Here is a 21,536-nt window from a genome sequence, read left to right on the forward strand (position 1 = left end):
CAAAGCCTGCCTCCAGGAGGCTTCCAGTTTGTTGTCTTGAGCTTTTGGTATTCAGGACTCAGATTCATATCAGGCCCCAATTCAGGTTGAGCTTTAAACATATGAACATGAACAGTCTCAATTATTCTTCCAGGAAATAAAGACTAGATCAATGATTATTATTTATGCTTCTAGCTGTCCAAATTAGTTGAACAAGATTCAGTCTTCAGATGTTTAGGGTTTTTTTTCCAATTTTTCTCGTAGGTGTTAGGCTAGGCGCATGATGTATTTTGCAGGTTAACAAAATAAAGACCATTATTATAACAGACTTCTTTCAAAAAGCAGAGGGAGGAGAAAGAGACATGATTATACAATGGAACAAAGTTTACTGTCAGAGCTAAACGGGCCTTGAGGTCAGTGCTTTGCCCTGTGATGAATAATTTACATTAAATCATCTCTTTCCACAGATTGATATAGAAATTAATGGTGATGCTGTTGATCTTCATATGAAACTGGGTGACAATGGAGAAGCTTTCTTTGTACAAGAAACTGAGGAGGAAAACGTAAGTGCTTTGTGCTTCATGATTGCTACAATGCAGTATTAACAGAGTAATGTGTTAAAAATGCTTAATATAGTGTTGTCGATCTTATAGCTTTCATAAAAGTTACATTTTCTATGACTGAATCTTAACATCACTCATGCTTCCGGGTTGCTTGGTGCTTTGTATGATTCTGCTACCAGTGATAATAAAGTTAACTTTTTTTTTTAATTAGAGCATTATTTGAAAGATTTGTTGAATTTTTTTTTTTACTTTGTTTTAATATATTCATTCTTGTTGATTGCAGTGCATTATAATAATTTTTGCCTGAAGTTCTTATAGCTTGTGCTACTGAACTCTGTACTAATAATGGTTGTCTATTTTGGCATATTTTTAATTTGTCTTATTTTTAGCACAGTTTTTCATGATTTTATCTATGAAACTTTGACCAGTTAACAGTAACTTCTTCAACTTGAGAATTCTTCTTGTATTATCATACAGTAATTAATTTCCCAAGAACCTATTGCAGCTGGAAGTAATGAGCCTCTGAAAAGCAGGAATAATGGTTCGTTTTTAGTCTGATTTCCTAAGGATATGGGAGCTATTTAATCACAATATTTGTCAGTCCTGAGCTTTGGTTTTGATCACTTTTGAATCTGTTGGCATTTTTCAGCAAGACAGAAGGAAAGAAGATCTAAATACAAAGTTCCAAAAGGTTTAATGAAAATAGTTGGTTAGAGGAGAGAGAAAAAAATCTTGTCTTGGTGAAGTAAAACATGAAGTGTTAATTTCCTGTTGTTATTAGGAATCAGAGTCTTTCAAGGAAATGAGCTTGATCTACTTTTTAGTTTAGGGTGCTACTTGTTTACTGTGAGGGATTGGAGGAAGCTCTCATTTTGAAAGGAGTTAAATATAATTTAAAGTGGAGGGAGTAAATAAGCATTAAGACCCTAAACAATAACTTGGGGTAAGGATTCATAACATTTAAGAGAAAGGAAGGTTGGGTTCTGTTTTAACATACATCATGATTAAAATCAAGACTGGAAGCAGTTTTTTATAGATGTAGGCTGTGTCAGCCATTGATGGGAACTGATCAGTCTTAAGACTTTCAGAAAGCAAGGGTGATAACTGCTACCTTTGTCCCCAGTACAATGTTTTAAAGGAGCTATTGCACTTGCTTAGTATATTTTAATTTATAACAGGAGTGCTTTATCTGTATAATGTGTTCCAGAAAGCTGGTAGTTCATGACAAAACTATAGATCAAGTTAGCTACAAAGCAGAGGACTGAGTTGTTTTTACTACTTTTAGACATTTTTTTTCTTAGTATTTCTGCTATGGATCAATGTGTCTTTGTGGTCACCTCTTGAAGCTATGCTTAAGGTATAAACGATAAAGCTCTCATGGAGTTCTCAATGGATTCAGAAAGGTTCTTTCAAGTGGTCAGTCTTTGCTGTTTTCACATCTTGACATTCAGAAGTAACACCAGATGCCTCAATTCACATAAATCAGGACTATTACAATGTAACTTTCAGGCATCATTTTTCAGCCAGTTTTCTTTCAACTTTTCCTCTATTTTTTAATTTTTTCTTATTATTCTGGATTATTTATCACTAATTGTATAGAATATTAACTTTATTTTAGGTGCTGTCATTTTATTTGGAGGTTTTTCACAATGCAAAATCTCTGTGTCCTTAGTCCTGTATAAGGCTGTATTTTGTTCTTCTTTCTCCACTTCTCTCTACTTTACGACTAGTGGTCTGTAACTCTTAACTCAATGGAAAAATTGAATTTAATATTAAATAATAGCAGTTCAGACTGTGAACACATCAAAAGTAGTATCAGTGCTCTAGCTGTTTCTTACCACAGTGTAGTTCCTGACTAATCTTCTGTATAAGAGTCCTGTAAAATAGCAGGCATCTTGTAATTAGTTCTATTCTTACCATGAAATTGAGCTCCATAACTTTTTCTCCTCACTATGCAAATTCCATTCTCTTTTTGTTCCACTTTGTCCCTTCACAGTGTGTTTCTTTCAGTCTAGGTGTCAATATCTTTAATTTCTTGTTATGATGTAAATAAACCACAGGCAGTCCATTGGTAAAACTTTTCATTCATTTGAATTGTGAATTGTTCCTTCAAAGGCCAGTGAGTTGTAACTAACTGAGGGTTGTTTGTTTGTTGGTTTTAACGTGAGTAAATTATAGTTGAGTTTTTCTTTTTGAAAGGTACTTTACATAAATAGTGTCTGATATGGATGACAAGACTGAATGCACCTTTACCAATTTTGTGGGTAACACTGAACTGGGAGGAGATGTAGACAGGCCAGAAAAAGAGCCACCATGTAGATCCAACTTGGCAGGCTGGGAGACTGGACCAACAAGATTCACACAAGGTTTAACCAAGATACACGTGAAGTCTGCATCTGGGTTGGAAGAATCCCACACAGCAGTACAGGCTGGGATCTCACTGAATGAAACCCATGTCTGCTGTAAAGGCTGGCACTGTGCCCTGGCAGCAATGAAGGCAAATGTGTCATAGGCTGCATCGTCAGGAATACAGCCAGCAGATGGAGGGTTATGGGATTGTCCCACTCAACCTAGTATATGTTAGGCCAAACCTGGAACACAGTTCTGGTCTAGTAAGTTTTGGTCTTCCCAGTTCAGGAGAGATATGGAAAATTGGAGGGAGTCTAGTGGAGAGCCACTAAGATGATCAGAAGTTTGGAGAAGTTGAAATAGGAAGAAAGGTTGCTGGAATTGGCTGTGTTTGGCCTAGAGCAGAGAAGACTCAGGGGGATCTAACCACAGTCTTGCAATACCCACAAGGTAGTTATAGAGCAGACTGAGGCACTCTCTTCACAAGGATGCCTGATGATAAGACAAGGGGCAAAGGGCATTAGGGGGAAATTCCAGCTGGATATAAGAAAAATCCTTCACTATGAGAACAGTATAACACAGGAATATGTTGCCTAGAGAAGAGGTAGACTCTCCCTCACTGGGAATACTCAACATTTGGCTTGACAAGGCCCTGGATAACCTAACCTCAGGCCCTACTTTCAACAGAAGATTGGACCAGACGATCTCCAGATGTCCCTTCCAATCTACACCTTTCTATGAATCTGTTTCAAAATAAATAGCAGTGGATTTAATTAGCCTATTTTTATTAACACATTTACTAAGCATGGATAGAACTGGTGTGCTCAAGGGCAGCTAATTTCAAAAACATTCCACTGACTGGGTATTTGTTTTGCTAGCAAAATCAATTGTTTATATCTGAAACTGTAGGTATACTAACATTCATTTTTCTGAACTTTTTGTAATCCCTCTAGTGAACTTGGTTGCTTTCTGGATATCAGCTTCAATACCACTGGGCTATTGTATGGTTTTGTGTCTAAATACAGATGCAAGGATTAATCCATAGCTGACAACTATCCTGTATGCACAAAACAAAGTAAAAAAAATAGTCTGTCTTTATTTTCTTTTTTTGCTTAGGAAAAAGTTCCTGCATATTTGGCAACATCTCCAATACCCACTGAAGACCAGTTTTTTAAAGACACTGACAATCATTTGAAATCGGGTGAAAATGAGAGGACATGTGCAAACTCAGAAATTCCACACTCTGTGGAAACAGAGACTGTATTCACTCCAGGTTCTGTGAAAAAGAAAAAAAGAAGAAGAAAGAAATACAAACAAGATAGCAGGAAGGAAGATCAGATCTCTTCTACTGGGACAGAAGAGATTTTTGAAATGGAAATAAGCTCAGATGATGAAAAAACTGTTCAACCCCTAAGGTAAACTATCAGATACTTGCTGACTGCTTTCACTGTTATCACTGAACATTTAAAAGGTGACTGGTACCTTTCTTCTATGCAAGTAATGCATAAGTTTCAATAGGCTCTGGGTAGGCTTTTGCTCAAACAAACAAAACTCCAAACCATTGCCTTCCACATCTTTACAGAATCCTTCAAGTTTGACTATTTTGTTATGAACATGAAATCCAATTAAGTCCATTCTGGTCAAGAAGTGTTGTCATGATCTGTTGTGTGACTGAGAAAAAGTTTCAGTGTAATTGCTCTGATGAGGCAGAGTGGTCTTCTGGTGTGTTTGGTAACCTCTACACAAACTGCAGTGTGGAATGCCTGTAGTATACCACATCTGAATTTGACTTCTCTGTAACTTGAAGTTTACTTTGGTAACTGAAAACTACATAAATGAATGCTCCTTCACATTAGTAAAGAGAATTCTTTACATGTGTGTAGTCATAAAGGAGAAAAAAAATCAGTCTTGTATTTTGAAGTGGATAAACTATTAGTAAAGTGGAGCTTGCAGTAAAGTAGTAGCACATACTAATAAGATGAAGAATTTTGTATGAGTAATAGGAAAGATTATAGTAATAGAAGAAAGCTATCAAGCATATAAATGCTTAAAATCCAGGAAAGTCCTAATCATCAGTTTTACGTGGAAGTTTCTTAGGCTGCTTAACAAAAGAAGTGGACTTAGTTTTTAAACAAAGCAGGCTGCTTTATTGGACAGCATTACTATTAAATGTAGTACTGTCTGAATAAATTCAAGATCTGGTCTGGGAATTGGAAGAATGTTTTGGTATAAGAGAATAAACTATAACTGAAAAAACTCCTTTGGTATGGGTCTTCAAGGGAGTCTCAAATTTAATAAATATCAGTCAAAAAAAGGTTAGTGCAACAGAAAAACATGAATCTAACTGTTATCACACCTATGACCAATAAAACAGAACAAACAAAATTTGGATTTTAAAGTGTTTTCTAGAATGTCGGTGGCTTTCTTAGTTAATTTGCCTTATTTTTTTCACTGTCATATTTATGTCAGTGAGTTGTCATTTAGATATTCACTTATCTGTTTAAGTCTGGGAATTGGCATTTGTTTGGTTTGAGATTTTTCCTTTTCTCCTTTTTTCCAGTTTAATAAAAGCAAGATCTTTACTCAGTCTTCAGTGTGAGAGTATTAAGACAACAATAACTTGTCATAGTGAAACCGTCAAAAATAAAAATGACCATCAAGTACAGGAAGGAAGAAAATACAACCCATGAATTGTTTATTCTTTATTTAATAAATTATTACAAATGTATGAAGAATTTAGGAATGTCATGCCAATAATGTCTGTTTTCATCCGGTGTTTAGAATTCAAATTGCTATTCTAGCAAGTATCTTAATTTGACTAGAGATGAATAAAAAAATTGTAGGTTTGACTGAAATGTCAAATGTTTAGTCATAGCTGAACAGACTTTATGGTGTTTCCATAAAGGTTACTCTGGTTTTATTTTTTGTACCCTTTAGAATGAAAGATTGAAAAAGCTTTTTATTTATAAACCACATTTTTTTACATATCAGAAACAGCAGTAGAAATGCATTCTCAGTCAGAGAAGAATGTTACGATGTGAAAGGAAGAAGATTTTGTAAAAGAATGCTGTTTTCTTGTGAATAGTAAGTAAATGCAGGACTGGAAAAATACATTGTAGTAATGGAAGCCCAGAAACAGTAGGTTTGTGGCTATGTATCTGTTAGTAGAGTTCATATACAGTCATTCCAGTGGGCTATCAAGGCAGGAAATAAAATGCTTTGCAATAGCCGTACACTGTCTTCTTCCCAGCTAAAGATACAGCTGTGGGAAAAAAAGTTCATAAGCTTTCTTTTCACATCCTATGGGGATGTAAGGTGGTATCAGCAGGTTTGCTTTGGTTTGGGTTTGTTTTTTTTTTTTTTAGTTATAAATGTGTGGCTCTGAAAAAAAAAAAAAAAATAGAAACTTAACTAACTGTTATTAGACATAACATCAGATTTCAAAGTGAAACTGGAAAAGGAAAAGGGAGGCTGATGTTCCAACAGGAAGGTCAAAAATTCAGCCACGGGTACCAGTATGTAATGTCTTATCTAGTTCTATTCTTATAAAGTGGAAAACAAGCTGTTTCCTTTTCCTTGGGAAAATGCATTTCCAAGTGTTCATGCAACTTTTTAAAAAATATGTCCTTTGTCTTTTCTAGTTATTATTTAGATATGTTAGTAGTACTTGACTTACCTAAAATAAGACCAGGAGGACTGAGATTACAGTGTGTACAACTCAGAAATAGAGGGCATTATTTCTCCAGGGCTACGGGTGTTAAAGAATGTCTCTAAAATCTTATATATTTATTTAGACCATGTATAAAGTGGTTAAGGATGAGAAGAAGTGGTAGCACTTATAAAAGTTGCAAAACAAATACCTTAGAATTGATAGTGCAACTCAGTTATAAGTTGATGCATACTGATTTCCCCCCCTTATTTTCAATAATCTTTGACTGCATTTGGATTTTTAACCTTCAGATTTATCCACTTATGGATGAAATTTGATTTTTTTGATGCTTCATATGAACTCATTTGGTCACTAATTCCCAGTGAACAAAATCTATTCAGTACCACTTGTGTGTCATCTTGCCCACCCTCTCATAATATTGAGGGCCTCTCTGTAATAATTTTTTTTATGTATTTACTTAATTGTTCAGTAATACCTTTTCCTCTTTTGGAGATACTTAGCACTGCATACAGAAAAAGATAGTATGAAACACATTTCTATCACAGTTAGCTTTGGTTTATGAATACAAAGGATGTACAGTCTCTGCAGCTCTCAAGTCAAGCTGTCATCATCAAGTTTCATAAGAATACTACTACTACTGAATAAGAAGTGGAGCTATTACATTTTTAGAGTTCAGTATTTAACATAGTCTAGACTGTCTTCCAAATGAAAGACTTGTGCAAATGAGGTAGACTACTGTGACTGCTTAGGGTCTAATGGGCAGTATTGAGTAAGTAAATTCAAAATATTTATGTATTTTAATAGATAATGTTAAAATCTTTTCTTTTCTCCATCCATAAGAAGAATTAGTGCTAGCATTCCAAAACAAGTCTAGTGCAACCATGTTGGTAATGGAAGAAAAATACTTTTTCTTTTTTCTTTCATAATAATGGCTTAAATAATTTGTATTGCATTTTACACTCAAATTCCAGGCTTATCTTCCTTGTATTCTCTCCACTGTACGGCTATGATGCCCTTGTTCTAACCTCAAAACAAGTTAATTGTATCCTGAGAATAGCTATTTATTCAATTAAATTCAGAAAGCTGTAAAAAGATCTGAAGTACTTATGATGGTAATATTTAAAAGGAACTTCTGTGTAAAATACAGTGCATGCTGGCTTAATGGGTCTTACTGTTGCTTGGCCTTTTTTTCTGTTATAGATATTGAGTAGACTTCCCAGTGCAAAACAAACCCTACTGTTCAGAAAAGTACACTACTTCTAGCTACTTGTAGTTTATGTTGATTTGTAAACTCAGGTAAATTGTGAGCCTAGTACCTACCCCTGTTTTCTTACTGGTTTTAATTTGTGAAATGTGCAGTCATGAAGTGTGTTGTCAAAACTACCTTTTCTATTTAACTTTTCCAGTGATTCTAAGGTTTACATAGTAAAGGTTATGTGTAAATCTTTATGTTCATCTTTGGGTTTTGGTAATATTAGCTGGCGGTATAGAGTAACGTCATTTACGCTATTGTGACTTCTTCAATATTAACTTACTATGTGTCAAGAGTAGTAGATTTTTAAACTTGCAATATTTCCAAGTATTAATAATAGTTTTTATATACGTTTTAAGTTGTATAAAGGTGCGTTGCAAACAATGAATTCTTTAAGCTATGCACACCTTTCTTTTGATCTTAGATTTTTAATAACTTATAAGTAACTTTTCTAACTGAATTAGTAATGCAGAGTTCTTATAGCTAACTTAATGTCTCGTGTATCTCCACAGAGGATCCTCAAATTCATCACCAAAGGGTGAAGAACAAAAAGAATCTTTGATTTATCACTCAAAGGATCATTACCCTTTATCTGATGGAGACTGGTCCCCTCTGGAGAAGTAAGTCACCTTGTAATGCCATCATATATATAATGATGAATAATTATGAAAAAAATTAATGTGCCTTTTTATTAATTTTCCCCCGTGATCTGTAAAACTATCAAACATGTCTAACTTTTGTGATATCAAATGCAGCATTTGATACTTACTTGGAACTTTGGGAACTTTCCTCTCTACTGTATGTATTAAACAAAACTTGTGTCTTTTTTTTTATTTTTATTTTTTCCTCCTCAAATGGAAAAAAACCAAAAAACTTTCTTATTAAAATTCACTGTTAAAGAAAGAAAATACAGTTAATAAGATTTCCTTAGGTTGAGAAGGGTATGGAAAACGAGTATGTTCCCTATGAATCACCCTAGCATATATAACATTTGATATGCCATAAAGCAGAAGTGTTGACTATGTAAGTTAGATTTTGCCAGGTGAAGTAATGCAAATTACTTGAGGTAAAGCTAGGTCCTAAACTTGAATCATATCCCACTTCAGAACAGAGGATTTGCTAGTTACTGGAGTATCAGTTGATTGTGGATTTTTACAAATGGCATAATACAGCTCGCCAGTCAGTTGTCAGTTTTCAGTTCCAGCAACTAGGGCACTTCTGTTTATGCATTCAAGCTCTTCAGTTTCTGATGTTCATGCTATTATATTCTTCTTGCATTCAGTTTCTAGATTTTTTCAAGGGTCACCCTTTGGATTTCACCACTTCAACATCAATCTCTATTTGCATAAGAAAGCATTCTGTCCATATGCAGTAGTGCTTGAGGTAAATTTTGTACTTTTCCTGAACATTGGACATAGGGAAGGGCATATATATATATAGCACATAGCATGCTGAGCAGTATCTTGATTCATCTTAACTCTTTGGTGAGTGTCTAGTTTTACTACTTTTCAGTTTGACTGAGGAATTTGGCTCATAGCAGATACATTCACAGTGTCAGTGAGGATTACTGGTCAGCCTTGTGTGATAGCCATTGTTGCATGTTAGCTGCTCAGCGCACAGGTGCCTGTTCTTCTGTATCAATAGGCAGTAGTGCGGAATAGAAGAGATTAAGCTTCAGAAAATATTTTTTGAAGTGCATATAATCTCTGATTTGGGTATTTCCAGGGCTGTGGCCTCAGTAGAGTCTGAATGTACCACACCATGCTTGGTGCCTGCTAATTCTCCCAGTGCATAGCTTGTTAATGAACAGAAGCAGTTGGACAGGAAATCCCATTATCGTTCCTTTTTGTATTTTGGGCTGACAACCACATCCTCAATTGTACTTGATGAAATGTACTGTTCAAATGTTCCCCAAAGGTTTGTGGTTTGCGACTGAAAAGCAGTCACAGTGTTTGACCCTGAGGATTGACACAGTATTGTATGGATTATATTACCTAGATAATTGTAGCATAGAGGCTGATATTCCTTTTCAGTTCATAAAACTCAAGCTAACATAGACTAGCAGGCTATATCTGGGAGATATGATTCATGCCTCTCTTCTTGTTTACATATGTTTGTGCATCATGTAAGATACCTAGGCTGTTTATAGCTTTTTTTAATTGTTGTTGTTGTTGTTTTTTTTTTAACAAGAAGCTATCCAATACAGATTGCAGTGTAACAGAGAAATGGGCAATTTTCCTTTCCCTCTTTGGGGAGGGGGTTTGGATGGGGGATTCTCTCTTGCATGAGCCATCTAGGAGAAGAGAAATTTTGCATGAAATTATTTCTCCTAGGCCACCAAAGAAAGATTCTATAATGTAGCCATGGTACAGTGAAAGAGAAATAGGAGGTTTTAATAACCTCCTCTTTGGAGATCTGGAAAAGCTAACTGACTCTTAGTTGAGGTTGGATGTCTTGCTCTTCAGAACCCTTGCAAGGAGCTAAGGGAAGATAATAGCCTAAGTCTTTTCAATGAGGACACTTCTGGTTTTCCTACTCACTATAATAAAACCAAAAAGCATAACCATTAACTGTTTGGTACCTGATACCATAGATGTTCTTCCTGTTTTAACAAGCAATGTTAGCATGACTAGATCACTATTACAAGCATGGGCCTTTTGACTAAAGACTTGTCCCTGTGAATGATAATGGAAAACTTATGCTTTGGGGGAAGTGGAACAGGCTTAGGTTCTCAAAGCCCTGAAGTATTCAATCTTTTGCAGGTACTGCTGAATATTAAGAATTAGTCTTAGAAACAGGTTAATATGTCTGCATGGCTTCCAGTTGACTTGTGATATGGGTGGAACAAATTATTTGGCACATAGGGAAAATGAGTTGATCTTCTTTCTGAAAACAAATATGTACATGTATTTTCATCAATGTGTTACATTAAATAAGCCCTTCTAACAATACAGAAAATGTAATTTCTGTAGGAAATTATTAAAGGAGAACTGAGGGGGGAAATCTAAATGGTTTCCTTTTCGAGTCCCCAGGTGCTGAAAGCTGGAAATTGACAGTGAGATGATGAATCACCACTGAAAATGTCCTGCTATCTTGGATTTTGTGGTGTCAGTCAGAGTAATATGAGGGATACTTACTGTCTGGATTATGATCTGATCTGTGTACTGTCTATTTTTACAGTCTGAATTGTGATCAGTTTAGTCTTGTATGATATTGCAAAACCCTGGCTCCACAAACCTCCAGAAAGTTTCAGATATGATACTGCATTAGATAACTAATTATTGCAGGAATTTTGTAAGGAAAAAAACCACCATAAATGAAATACCTGTAGGGGTTACTGTAAAATTTTTAGTATTAAATCATAGAGCAGCCCAAGCTGGGAGAGACCCTGAAAAATCATCTGGTCCAACCTTTCATGGGAAAGGGGGGTAGATGAGATTATCTGGCACACTGACCAGTCGCAAATTGAAAACCTCCTGTGTTGGGAGCCATGTCCCTGGGAAGGTTGTTCCAGTGAATGATTATTCTCACTGTAAAAAAATTTCTTTATAAGAAAGATGAAACCTCTCCTGGTGCAACAAGTGCAAAGACAAGCATGAAGACCTGCACCTGGGGTGACATAACCAAAGAGCCTAGTACAGGCTTCCATCTGTGTGGCTGGGCAGCAGCCTTGCTGAAAGGGACCTGGGTGTCCTGGTGGACACCCAGCTGAATGTGAGTCAGCAGAGCACCGCTGCAGCAACAAAGGCAAATCGGATCCTGGGCTGCTTCTGCAGGGGTGTTACTATCAGAGATAGAGATGTGATCATCCCACTCTACTAAGACTGGTCAGGCCACAGCTGGAGTGATGTATCCAGTTCTCGTCCCTACAATTCAAATTCAAATATTGAGGGTTTTTTATATATATATATATATATAAAACCAAACCAAAATACACTATGGATGTCAAAGTGTGAAAAGAGCAGCATTGCTATAATATACAATATAATTGCCCTGTTCAAGAAAGGATAGAATTGGACCTGTTCCAACACTAAATGCTACTTCAAAACAACCTCTTGTGTTTCCTTTCCTCCCTAAGATCATAAGAGCAAAATGATTTTGAAATGAGACCTTTCTAGCATTTTGTAGAGCGAGTTCTTCTGGCTTAAAAGTAGTCTTGGCTAAAGTAAATTTCAGAGGTTTGTTTCTGATTGTGGGTAATAACTACTGTAGGAGAAACAGGGTGGATTTTAAAAAGTCATGTAGTCCAAACACATCTAAAGGAAGTTTTCAGATAATCTCCCTTCCCTCTCCTAAGCTATCTTGTTAATGTTGTTTTCCTCGCATCAGGAATTGGTATTGTTTCGTGCATTTGTGAGTTAGGTTTGCAGGACTTTTTTTACTCCAGTCTTGGCATAGCAAGCTTAAATGCTATATTTTCACAGAGGAAAGGAATTGAACTTAAAGCTAATTTCTGTCTTACTTTTGGATAAACTTTTTTTTGTTCTGTTTTGTTTGAAAAATGGAACATTGGCTGAGGGGAGAGCTATACCTCTACTGCAGATATGGTGGAGGAATCTGTTTAGGGTGATCGCTATGTAAGTCCTTTAATGTGATTTTGGTTTTAACCTAATTTCTCACTGTCTGAAAACCCTGCTGGGCTTCTTGCCATGTTCCCAATAATTGAAGCTCTGTTAAGCTGTAGAAAACTCTACCAACAGTAGCTGCACAACAAATGCATTTTAAAGACTGTAGCTTTTTTTTTTTTTTTTTTTTTTTAATTCTTGTTGATTTGCTAGCCCTTTCTCTGAGCCAGTCTGCCCTAAAAGTGATTCAGAACTAGAAGTTAAACCTGCTGAGAGCTTGCTCAGATCTGAATCTCACATGGAATGGACATGGGGAGGATTCCCAGAATCAACCAAGGTAAATTTATTGATTGTCTCTAACTTTGTGAACTGTGTTTTAGCATATCTAAAATTGTGTCCTAAGAGAGGATTGGAAATCTGCTGCGGGTCTTCAGAATACTTCAGCTGAAATAGGAAAGTAGCACCCCCTTGTGGCTAGGAGATAGTCGAATTTGTTGAGTTCAAAAGCTGGTCAGCAAAGTAATTCCAGAAAACCTAACAGTAAAAGTCTGAAATTTTTGAATTTTTAGTTAGAAGCTGAAGAAAGCAATTTAGAAATTAATTTTCTTTATTTTAGGCTAAGTTCTAGTTCATTCCAGAGGAACTGTAGCCTTGATAGAGTAAATTTTGTATCTAACAGGACAGCTGGTGACAGCAGCCTTGGTACGTCAAAATTTATGCTTTTTTTTTTTTCCATGGTTTGGTCAAGTCAGCACTTCTTCTGTGCCAGTTTCTTTACTGAACTTGTAGATAAGCTAGTATGAAGTTTCTGTTGCAGGGAACTTTGCTAATAAGGTGGGACATGTTTTATGTTGCTAAAATGCATGTTTAAATTCTTACCTGGTTTACTTGTGACCAGGAGTTGTACCATGAGTACAAGTTTAATGTTTAGACCAGAATAAAACAAACTTGTGAATGGAAAGGATTGACTAGGGTTTTGTTTTTCAGATAACCAAGAAAGAGAAACTGGAACATCCCAGAACAGCTACCATTACTCCATCAGAGAAGACTCATTTTAGAGTCATCCTCAGCTCTGACGAAGTTGAAGATGATGATGATGTGAAAGATTCTGTCTGTACAGTACTGAAACCTGAACCAAGAACTCATCCTCTGCTTAAGCAGATGGATGTTAAAGATTCTCTTGCTTCTGCAATCATAGAACCGCAAGATCCGTTGCCATTAGATGCTGATCATCATTCCAGACTGGTGGACCCTTTACCAGAAACAAAGCCAACAGCAAAAATTGACTCTCCTTCAAAAAAGAAAGGTATATAGTAAAGCTGTTGATTTCTTCCTTCAGTGTGATCTACCAAATTTGAGGCCATAGTGGAAAAAGTATCAATGTGCCTTTTCAATTTTTTCCTAATTAAAGTCTTATCTGACTAAAATTATAATTAAACTCTTGGATTTATAAATGCTACAAGTAAGTCTGAATCTTCACAGTTATGTTTGTATTTAATGTGTCTGGATAGCTTAATCTTAGTAATCTCAATTGTTAACAGGAGTGCACAAGCGAAGTCATCATCAGGGGCCTGATGATATTTACTTGGAGGACCTAAAGGCTTTGGAACCTGAAGTTGCAGCACTCTACTTTCCCAAAAGGTAATTTTGAATTAAGGTTCTGTGGATTTAGGGTTATACTGCAGTTGCACTATGTGAGTTATTACATGTATAATTCAGGTGTTCGTGCGCCAGTTCTGATGAAAAGAATTGTACTTCAGGTTTCCAGGCTTTTGTGGAGTAATCAGTACTGATCTCATTGTGAAAATCTGTTTCTGATTTGACAAGAAACGCATTGAAAGATCACGTGGGAGGTCATTACTGAGAGTTTTCATCTTTGTGGAACCTGTATGTTCTGCAAATGGGGGTGTGTGTGTATAATTTTAAACTGCAGACTCCTTTTGCACCAGTACTCTATTTTGCCATATTGTTAGCTCTAGATAAGCACATATCAGTTTATTTTTTTGCATGCCCTGCACGTCCCTTCCAACTTTTTTTTATTATCAAAAAAGACCAATTAAAAAAACCCCACAAGATCTTCATGCAAGGCAGCTCAGTCTCAAAATTCATTCATGTTTGTTTGGTTTTTTTTTTTTATGAAATCAAAGCACTTTATACTCCTAAAATACTCTCCAAAAGATTAACTGTCTAGGAAGACCTTTGTAAAAATACAGCTTAATAAGGAACAAGTGTCTATTGGTTTATGTTAAAATTGTAAACTTTTCAGTACTTACTGATTACATTACTTGGGATCAAACTAATAACTCTAACCTTAGATGACAATGTGATATTTCTTATTTAAAAGCCCACCTTTCTTTTCTATTATACTTTTTCCAAACACACAGTGTTCTAAAAACATCAAGCAATGTCCTTTTTCCTTTTATTCTTATTCTACAGCTTTCTGGTAAAGATTGAGGAGCATAGTACTGTTCTGCAAAAATAGAATGTAGAGGATCTTTTCCTCATTTAAATCCAATTTTGTTGGAGGCAAGAGAAATGTAATTATTTCCCAATTTAGGTGAATGTTAGGAGAACTGGAAACTGTCAATCTGCCAGTATTATGAAGGATTGGGGGTGTGTGTTTGTGTCTTTTTTGTTTGGTTTTAAATTTATATTGTATAATGATGTAGTACTTAAATGCTATAGCAAGGTGGGGGTTTTTTGAGTAATCACATAGTGTGTTCTGTAACCTAAAATCTGTACATTTTTTTGCAAGTGAAATACTTACGAAAAATGTGGACTTCTTTTCTTTAGTGATTCTGATCCAGGCTTCAGGCAGTGGACAGAGTCAGATACCCTTTCTGGTTCTCAGTCACCCCAATCAGTAGGAAGTGCTGCTGCTGATAGTGGTACAGAGTGCATGTCTGATTCTGCTATGGACTTGCCTGATGTTACACTTTCACTTTGTGGAGGTCTCAACGAAAATGGAGAGATTTCTAAAGGTATGTGAAAGACTAAAACATAAACAGTAATAAAGGTCAGGCAGCTAAACAAATGAAGTGGCTTGCATGCTCTGACTTCTACCTTGCAAAGCTTGGCTGCTTATGCTCATATTGAGAAAAGGGAATGGATAATCTTTCATCTTCTAAAATTCCCAAGCATTTGCCAAGCAGAGATAGCAGAATTTAACCTTGAATTAATCAAGAGCACTTGATGTCTTGAGAAGATTTCTGTCTCCTTTTTTGCACTATATATTGCATACCTGACCAACCACTCTTGTTCCTGGCTGCAATACTTGCTTAGTCCTATATAAATCTTCAATTCATGTTCTTTCCAACTGCCTGATAATTTTTCTTCTTTTTTAGTTTTTTGGGGGTTTTTTTAAGCGATTAAAAAAACTTTGACTATTGTGTTGGACTATCTTTTCTCCTGCTTTACTGTTCCTATCCTAAACATTTGTTAATCTTTAGATTTTTATCAGCTGATTAGTCTCTCTCAATGCTCTGGTTAATTTTAATATTGAAGTTGTATGCATTTTTGAGGGAGCTTCTAGGAGCACATAATCTTCATGAACATGTACTGCAGCGTTTTTAGTATACTTTTTTTAATGGTCATCCAGTCTCTAATGCATCAAGTGAAATTTAAATGCTTATTAATAAAGGCTCAGAACAGGTCTCTTGGTAATGTGGTAGTAATATTGGATTTGATTTAAAAATTGTCTTCCTTGCAGGGGTCTTACACTAAATCATGAATTTCTGCAAACTTATATAGTCACTACTCATGAAAATGAGATTAGTCAGTGAATAAACAAACCTGAAAAGCTAACGACATCCATCCACTTCCCCTTTTAGTGTAGTTTGTAGGCCCCTTACCTGCCATAATAATTTTTAAAGAAAACTTGCTTAGACAAGCATGGATCTCTTTTTCCAGCCTGTGAACTGAATTAGTTCCTACCTCCTCCCTATCTTCCCTCTTCTAATTTCTTAATTCTCATTACTGTGACTGTTGAAGTGGTATGAGGCCTTCCCTGTTACTAGGGAGGCAGTCACAAGACTCTTGACAGGTAGGCCAGATTAGCATATCTTGAGTGATATTACAAGATCAGCAGAGACTCTGAAATGACAGAAAGCATTTTCCTAGTTAAAAACTAATCAGACATCTTGGGATTTTATATTATTTTTAATTAAAATCTGCTTCTATTGCAGAAAAATTCATGGAACATATTATTACTTATCATGAATTTGCTGAAAACCCTGGACTCATAGACAATCCTAATTTGGTAATAAGGATTTATAACAGGTAAATTCTCTATATCATGTAATTAGGTCATAGAAGATCTCATTTAAAATCTACCCTTTAAATTGAGTGCATTTCTCGGCTTCCATTGCAATTTGTGTTTTTGATGGATCAGTTTCTCAGTCTCAAGGAGAATGATTTTGAACTGAAGATTTGCATTAAATTTAGCTTTAACTGAAGTGAGATTTTTTTCAGCAATTACCACTGATGTTGAATTGTATATAGTAAAATAACTGCTTGCAGAAAACTTGAATATTAGTTGTCGGCAGCAAATATATATTTTCATCAACAAAAGCGCAGTTTGCACACTGGTATTTATTGACCTTTAGTCAGGTTTTGTAATATCTTATCAATAACGTATTTTAAAACAGGTATTATAACTGGGCGTTGGCTGCTCCAATGATTCTGAGTTTGCAGGTGTTTCAGAAGAGTTTGCCTAAGGTAAATAGATACATGTATACTTTTTTTGAAGACTGTGTATGTAGTAACACATGATTATCTCTTTATTTTGTTTTTCTATAAAAACTAAAAACATGCCTAATTTTTCAGGCTACTGTTGAGTCTTGGGTCAAAGAAAAGATGCCAAAGAAGTCTGGAAGGTGGTGGTTCTGGCGCAAGAGAGAAAGCATGACTAAACAGGTAACTGAGATGTATTTTGATTTTTCTTTTTTTTTAATTTCCTTAGCTGTTAAAAGATGAAAAAATTGTAATGTGTCTGAAGTGCCTCAGAACGCTGCTTATATAGCACTGTCACTGACTGCCAGGTGAGAGTTACTCAGTGTTGCAGTAGTTGTAGCTGCTTCTGTATATTTAGTCTTAAATACCACATCTTTATTTGCTGTTGCTAGTTGTTTCAACAAAAATTACTGTATCCAGCTGTTGCACAATATTCTTAAAATTCTTTCTTCTAAGCCATAAGCAGTTGGCAGAGCTACTGTTCAGTCACTGCAGAAGTAGGTGCTGTGCTGCATGATAGATGTTTTAGACTAAATTAAGCTTTCTAAGGCTTGAGTATGTGCCTTAAACTTACTTCCATCCCCAAAAATGAATTCTATAAGCTTAGAGGTTGACAGCTCCTTTAATGCTAAATTCGTCACGTTAAACTAGCAGTTCTCAACTTCTGGCATGCAGTTTTGTTTCCTGAAATAATAAAATGCTTCAATGGATCATTTCTTCGTAAGCATCCTTTTGTTAAATAATTTCCAGAATGAGTGATTCTGAGACTTAATATAGTTTATGTACTATATTGATAGCTATATGCTTAGCTGTGAACTATGAATTAACTTGGATCAGTTTAAAATGCTTAAAATGTCAATATGTTTTTTATTATCATGTTGCTTTAGATACCAGAGGCAAAAGAGGGGAAAACTGAGACGCAAAGAGCAAATGAACTGCCAGCAACTATAAAAGAGCAAGTTAATAGTAGGTGTGTTCCTGTCTGAAGACTATTTTGTGGACTGAATAGTGTCTTTTTTTTTTTTTTTTTTTTTTAAATGAAGAATTCAGTAGGAATTTACTGTGGGAAGAAACATTTTCCTCTAAGCTACCGGAGGGGAACCAGATGTGTTTAGCAAACAATTCAGCAAAATAATGTGGCAGCAAACATAGTAGGAACTACAAACACACTACAATTATTTCCTAAATCCTATTGTGTTTACTTCTTAAATAGTAACGTAACTGACAAAACAACAAAGACGTATATGGTAACCTTTAGCAATGGGCACTACTCTGTAAATATAGTGGTATTCTTTCTGAGATACTGTTTGGTTTTTTTTTTTTGTAAAAGTCTAATATTGTTTGAATAATTTAAACCATATGCATTTTTTGTAACAATTGAAATAATAAAATAGTATTAAATGCAGCACACAAGTTGCCCAAGATCGTGATTGACAACTAGCAGTATTTAGCACAAAACTGTCCCAGTCTAGGTAATTTATTGTGCGTGTTCATATTCTCCCATGATTTTACAAAGATACTTGTAAATGTTGTTGGTGTCTTAAAGATTTAAAAAACTAAATATACTGTGATTGAATACTTCAGAGAAATTAAATGCTGCTTTTAATCTTGAAATCTCTAATTAGCAGAAAAGTAAGTCTGTGAATAACTGTAAAAGGTGAGCTACTCCACTAACTTATGTCCCAGAGTTTAAATTATGTAGTAACTGTGGCAGTTTATTTAAAAAACAAAACACTGTTACTCATTCAGTATCCCTTTTCATCTGTAGTTTACCTAATTCATCTACACAGTATTATTGACCACTTGACACTATGTCTTTACTAAACCCATTGTGTGTGGAGCCAGCTAGTAATAGTAATGTTTAGAGCTCCACCAATACTAGCATGCATTACAAGTCTTACTTGTTTATTGGCATATACTAGTTTTATCTGGGCATTCACTAGACCATGGACTTTGTTAATCTGTGCTATCAGGCTAGTTGCAAATCCTCAACATAAGCAGAAATTACTCTTGCGTAAGAATCGTACACCAATAAAGAAGGATTTTCTGTAGCTTACATTTATTCTGGTTGATGTCATGTTAGACCTCCAGAAGATGATTCTTCTAGTGATGAAGCATCACAGGAGTTGAAGGAATCCCTGAAAATAGATTCTGCCCCAGTAGAGCATCCAACCCATGGGAACATTACATCTTATAAGAAGTCGCTTAGACTGTCTTCAGACCAAATAGTAAGTGGCACGCCTTTCTTGTACATAGGATGCTTCATAATTCCACTCTGATTCTAAGAGTTGGACTTTTTCTGCTTTTTAGAAGTGACACATAAGTACATTTTGCAAATTAAAAATTGATCTTTGGGTTACTTTTCTAGCAGCAGAAAAAAAGAATGGGGAAATTTAAAATTTAAAAAGAAATTAAAACTATTTTCCTGTACTAGTGTGGGCAGCTGCAGGGAATTTTTGATTAATTTTTTTCTGTTGTGTTTTTTTAAGAATCAGTGTTTGGATTAAAAAAATAATAATTTCTTATGAAGTTCTATAATCAAACTTCTACATTAAGATGTTGTCAAAAAAGTGACATTGTTGGCTTCTGCAGTTTGGATATCCTGGGATCTGAACAGTCTAATAGTGTACATTTAAATTGGTATGCAGTTTATTCATTGCAGTCTAACTTACAAGTTAGTTCTGCTGTTGTCTGAATGTATGATCTTCATGAGGGAAGAATTTTGAGGAAAGCATCCACTAAGTAGAAAATACTATTGCATACTATACCAAACTGGGGCTTCCATTTGATAGTACCGTAAGTCTACTGTAATAGCAAGAATTTAAGCAGTAGGGAGTCAAATATCTGCTGCTGTAAGCAGATGTAGGAGCTATGGACAAATACATGTACCCAGACTACAAAACAGACTTTGCCAGCAAAACTGCCAGTGTTAAACCATGGTTCATTTTCTGATGAGTTAATCAAAATAGACAAGGAAGAGTATATGAGCCATTTCTTGTAGCTCACTTATGATTCTAAAAATTGTACAGTGAGGGCAACTTATATTTTCAATTACTTTGATTTATTCTAAAGGCAAAGTTGAAGCTCAGAGATGGCCCTAATGATGTTGTATTTAGTATTACAACCCAGTATCAAGGGACTTGCCGTTGTGCGGGAACAATATATCTCTGGAACTGGAATGATAAAGTCATCATATCAGACATTGATGGAACAATAACCAAGTAAGTATCATTGGTTTTGTTTTTTTTTCTTTTCTTTGATCCTATCCTGCTTTTCAAAATAAGATAAAGAAACTTGATTTAAGATGACTATTAAAGAATGTTCATTAAAAATCATGAAAAAAACTTGTAGAATCATAGAATCATTTAGGTTGGAAAAGACCTTTAAGATCATAGAGTCCAACTGTCAACCAGACCACTAAACCATGTCCTGAAGTGCCTTGTCTACGTGCTTTTTGAATATCTCCAGGGATGGTGACCCAACCACTTCCCCGGGCAGCCTGTTCCAATGCCTGACAACCCTCTCAGTAAAGAAATTTTTTTCTAATATCCAATCTAAACCTCCCCTGGTGCAACTTGAGGCCATTTCCTCTTGTCCTATCTCCAGCCACCTGACAGAAGAGACCAGACCTCCTTTCAGGTAGTTGTAGAGATCAATAAGGTCTCCCCTCAGCCTCCTTTTCTCCAGACTAAACAACGCCAGTTCCCTCAGCTGCTCCTCATAAGACTTGTGCTCCAGGCCCCTCACCAACTTGGTTGCCCTTAACTTGTTGCTTTGATTTTAATTTGTACTTGCATTTATAGCAAACTAGAAAATGTCTTTTAAAAGAATAATGCAAAGGTGATAATGTTTACCATGTGACTAATGCCCTTTCAGTTAGACTTCTCCAGATTTAGCAGCCATAGGTTAACTTGGAACTGACTTGTGCTGTATGGCCCCCCTAATTGCTCTGTCTGGAGTAGTTACTAATTCTCTTTTGAAATTGTTAAGACCTTCTGCAGAGATATTTATCATTATAAATTGAAAAATTATCATTATCATCATCAAAATTTATCATTATAAATTGTAGATCCATTAGTGGTTGTCTTTAACAAAACTCATATACTTAGTATCAGCCATCTCTGATGTTGTTTTTATTAGGTCTGATGCTTTAGGACAGATCCTTCCTCAGCTTGGCAAGGACTGGACTCATCAGGGCATTGCAAAACTCTATCATTCCATAAATGAGTGAGTATGTAATCATGAAGCAATTAGGGTTTTCTGGAATTTGGGAATTAATGGGCAGGTAATTGGATTGTTGTTAATAATTATGCAATTTATTACAATCTGTTGGTCTAAATGTTGGGAAGTGAGCTACTTCTGTCATTCACAAACAAAACTAAGTTCTTTCCCCATACGTATAATTTTACAGGAAAGGAAGCCACCAC

The 21,536-nt window shown here is 35.6% G+C and overlaps 1 protein-coding gene across 7 annotated transcripts in view; it reads left to right on the forward strand.

Annotated features, from left to right (window-relative positions):
• LPIN2 (lipin 2) overlaps positions 1-21,536 on the forward strand; it is a 47,551-nt gene that overhangs the window by 17,583 nt on the left and 8,432 nt on the right. For 6 of the 7 annotated variants that reach the window (XR_008235201.1, XR_008235202.1, XR_008235203.1 and 3 more), the window contains exons 3-16: positions 447-542; positions 4,008-4,306; positions 8,326-8,433; positions 12,592-12,715; positions 13,366-13,684; positions 13,920-14,019; positions 15,172-15,359; positions 16,563-16,656; positions 17,025-17,094; positions 17,203-17,292; positions 17,997-18,079; positions 19,193-19,337; positions 20,182-20,330; positions 21,250-21,336. Coding sequence is in view for 4 of the 7 variants with exons in the window: in XM_052787165.1 (XP_052643125.1) it covers positions 447-542; positions 4,008-4,306; positions 8,326-8,433; positions 12,592-12,715; positions 13,366-13,684; positions 13,920-14,019; positions 15,172-15,359; positions 16,563-16,656; positions 17,025-17,094; positions 17,203-17,292; positions 17,997-18,079; positions 19,193-19,337; positions 20,182-20,330; positions 21,250-21,336 (1,952 nt within the window). In the remaining 3 variants the exon portion in view is untranslated. Of the gene's footprint in view, positions 1-446; positions 543-4,007; positions 4,307-8,325; positions 8,434-12,591; positions 12,716-13,365; positions 13,685-13,919; positions 14,020-15,171; positions 15,360-16,562; positions 16,657-17,024; positions 17,095-17,202; positions 17,293-17,996; positions 18,080-19,192; positions 19,338-20,181; positions 20,331-21,249; positions 21,341-21,536 lie in introns of all 7 variants that reach the window. The other variant, XM_052787167.1, reaches the window with a different exon arrangement.

Source organism: Harpia harpyja, chromosome 5 (assembly GCF_026419915.1).
Source record: "Harpia harpyja isolate bHarHar1 chromosome 5, bHarHar1 primary haplotype, whole genome shotgun sequence".
NCBI lineage: Eukaryota > Metazoa > Chordata > Aves > Accipitriformes > Accipitridae > Harpia > Harpia harpyja.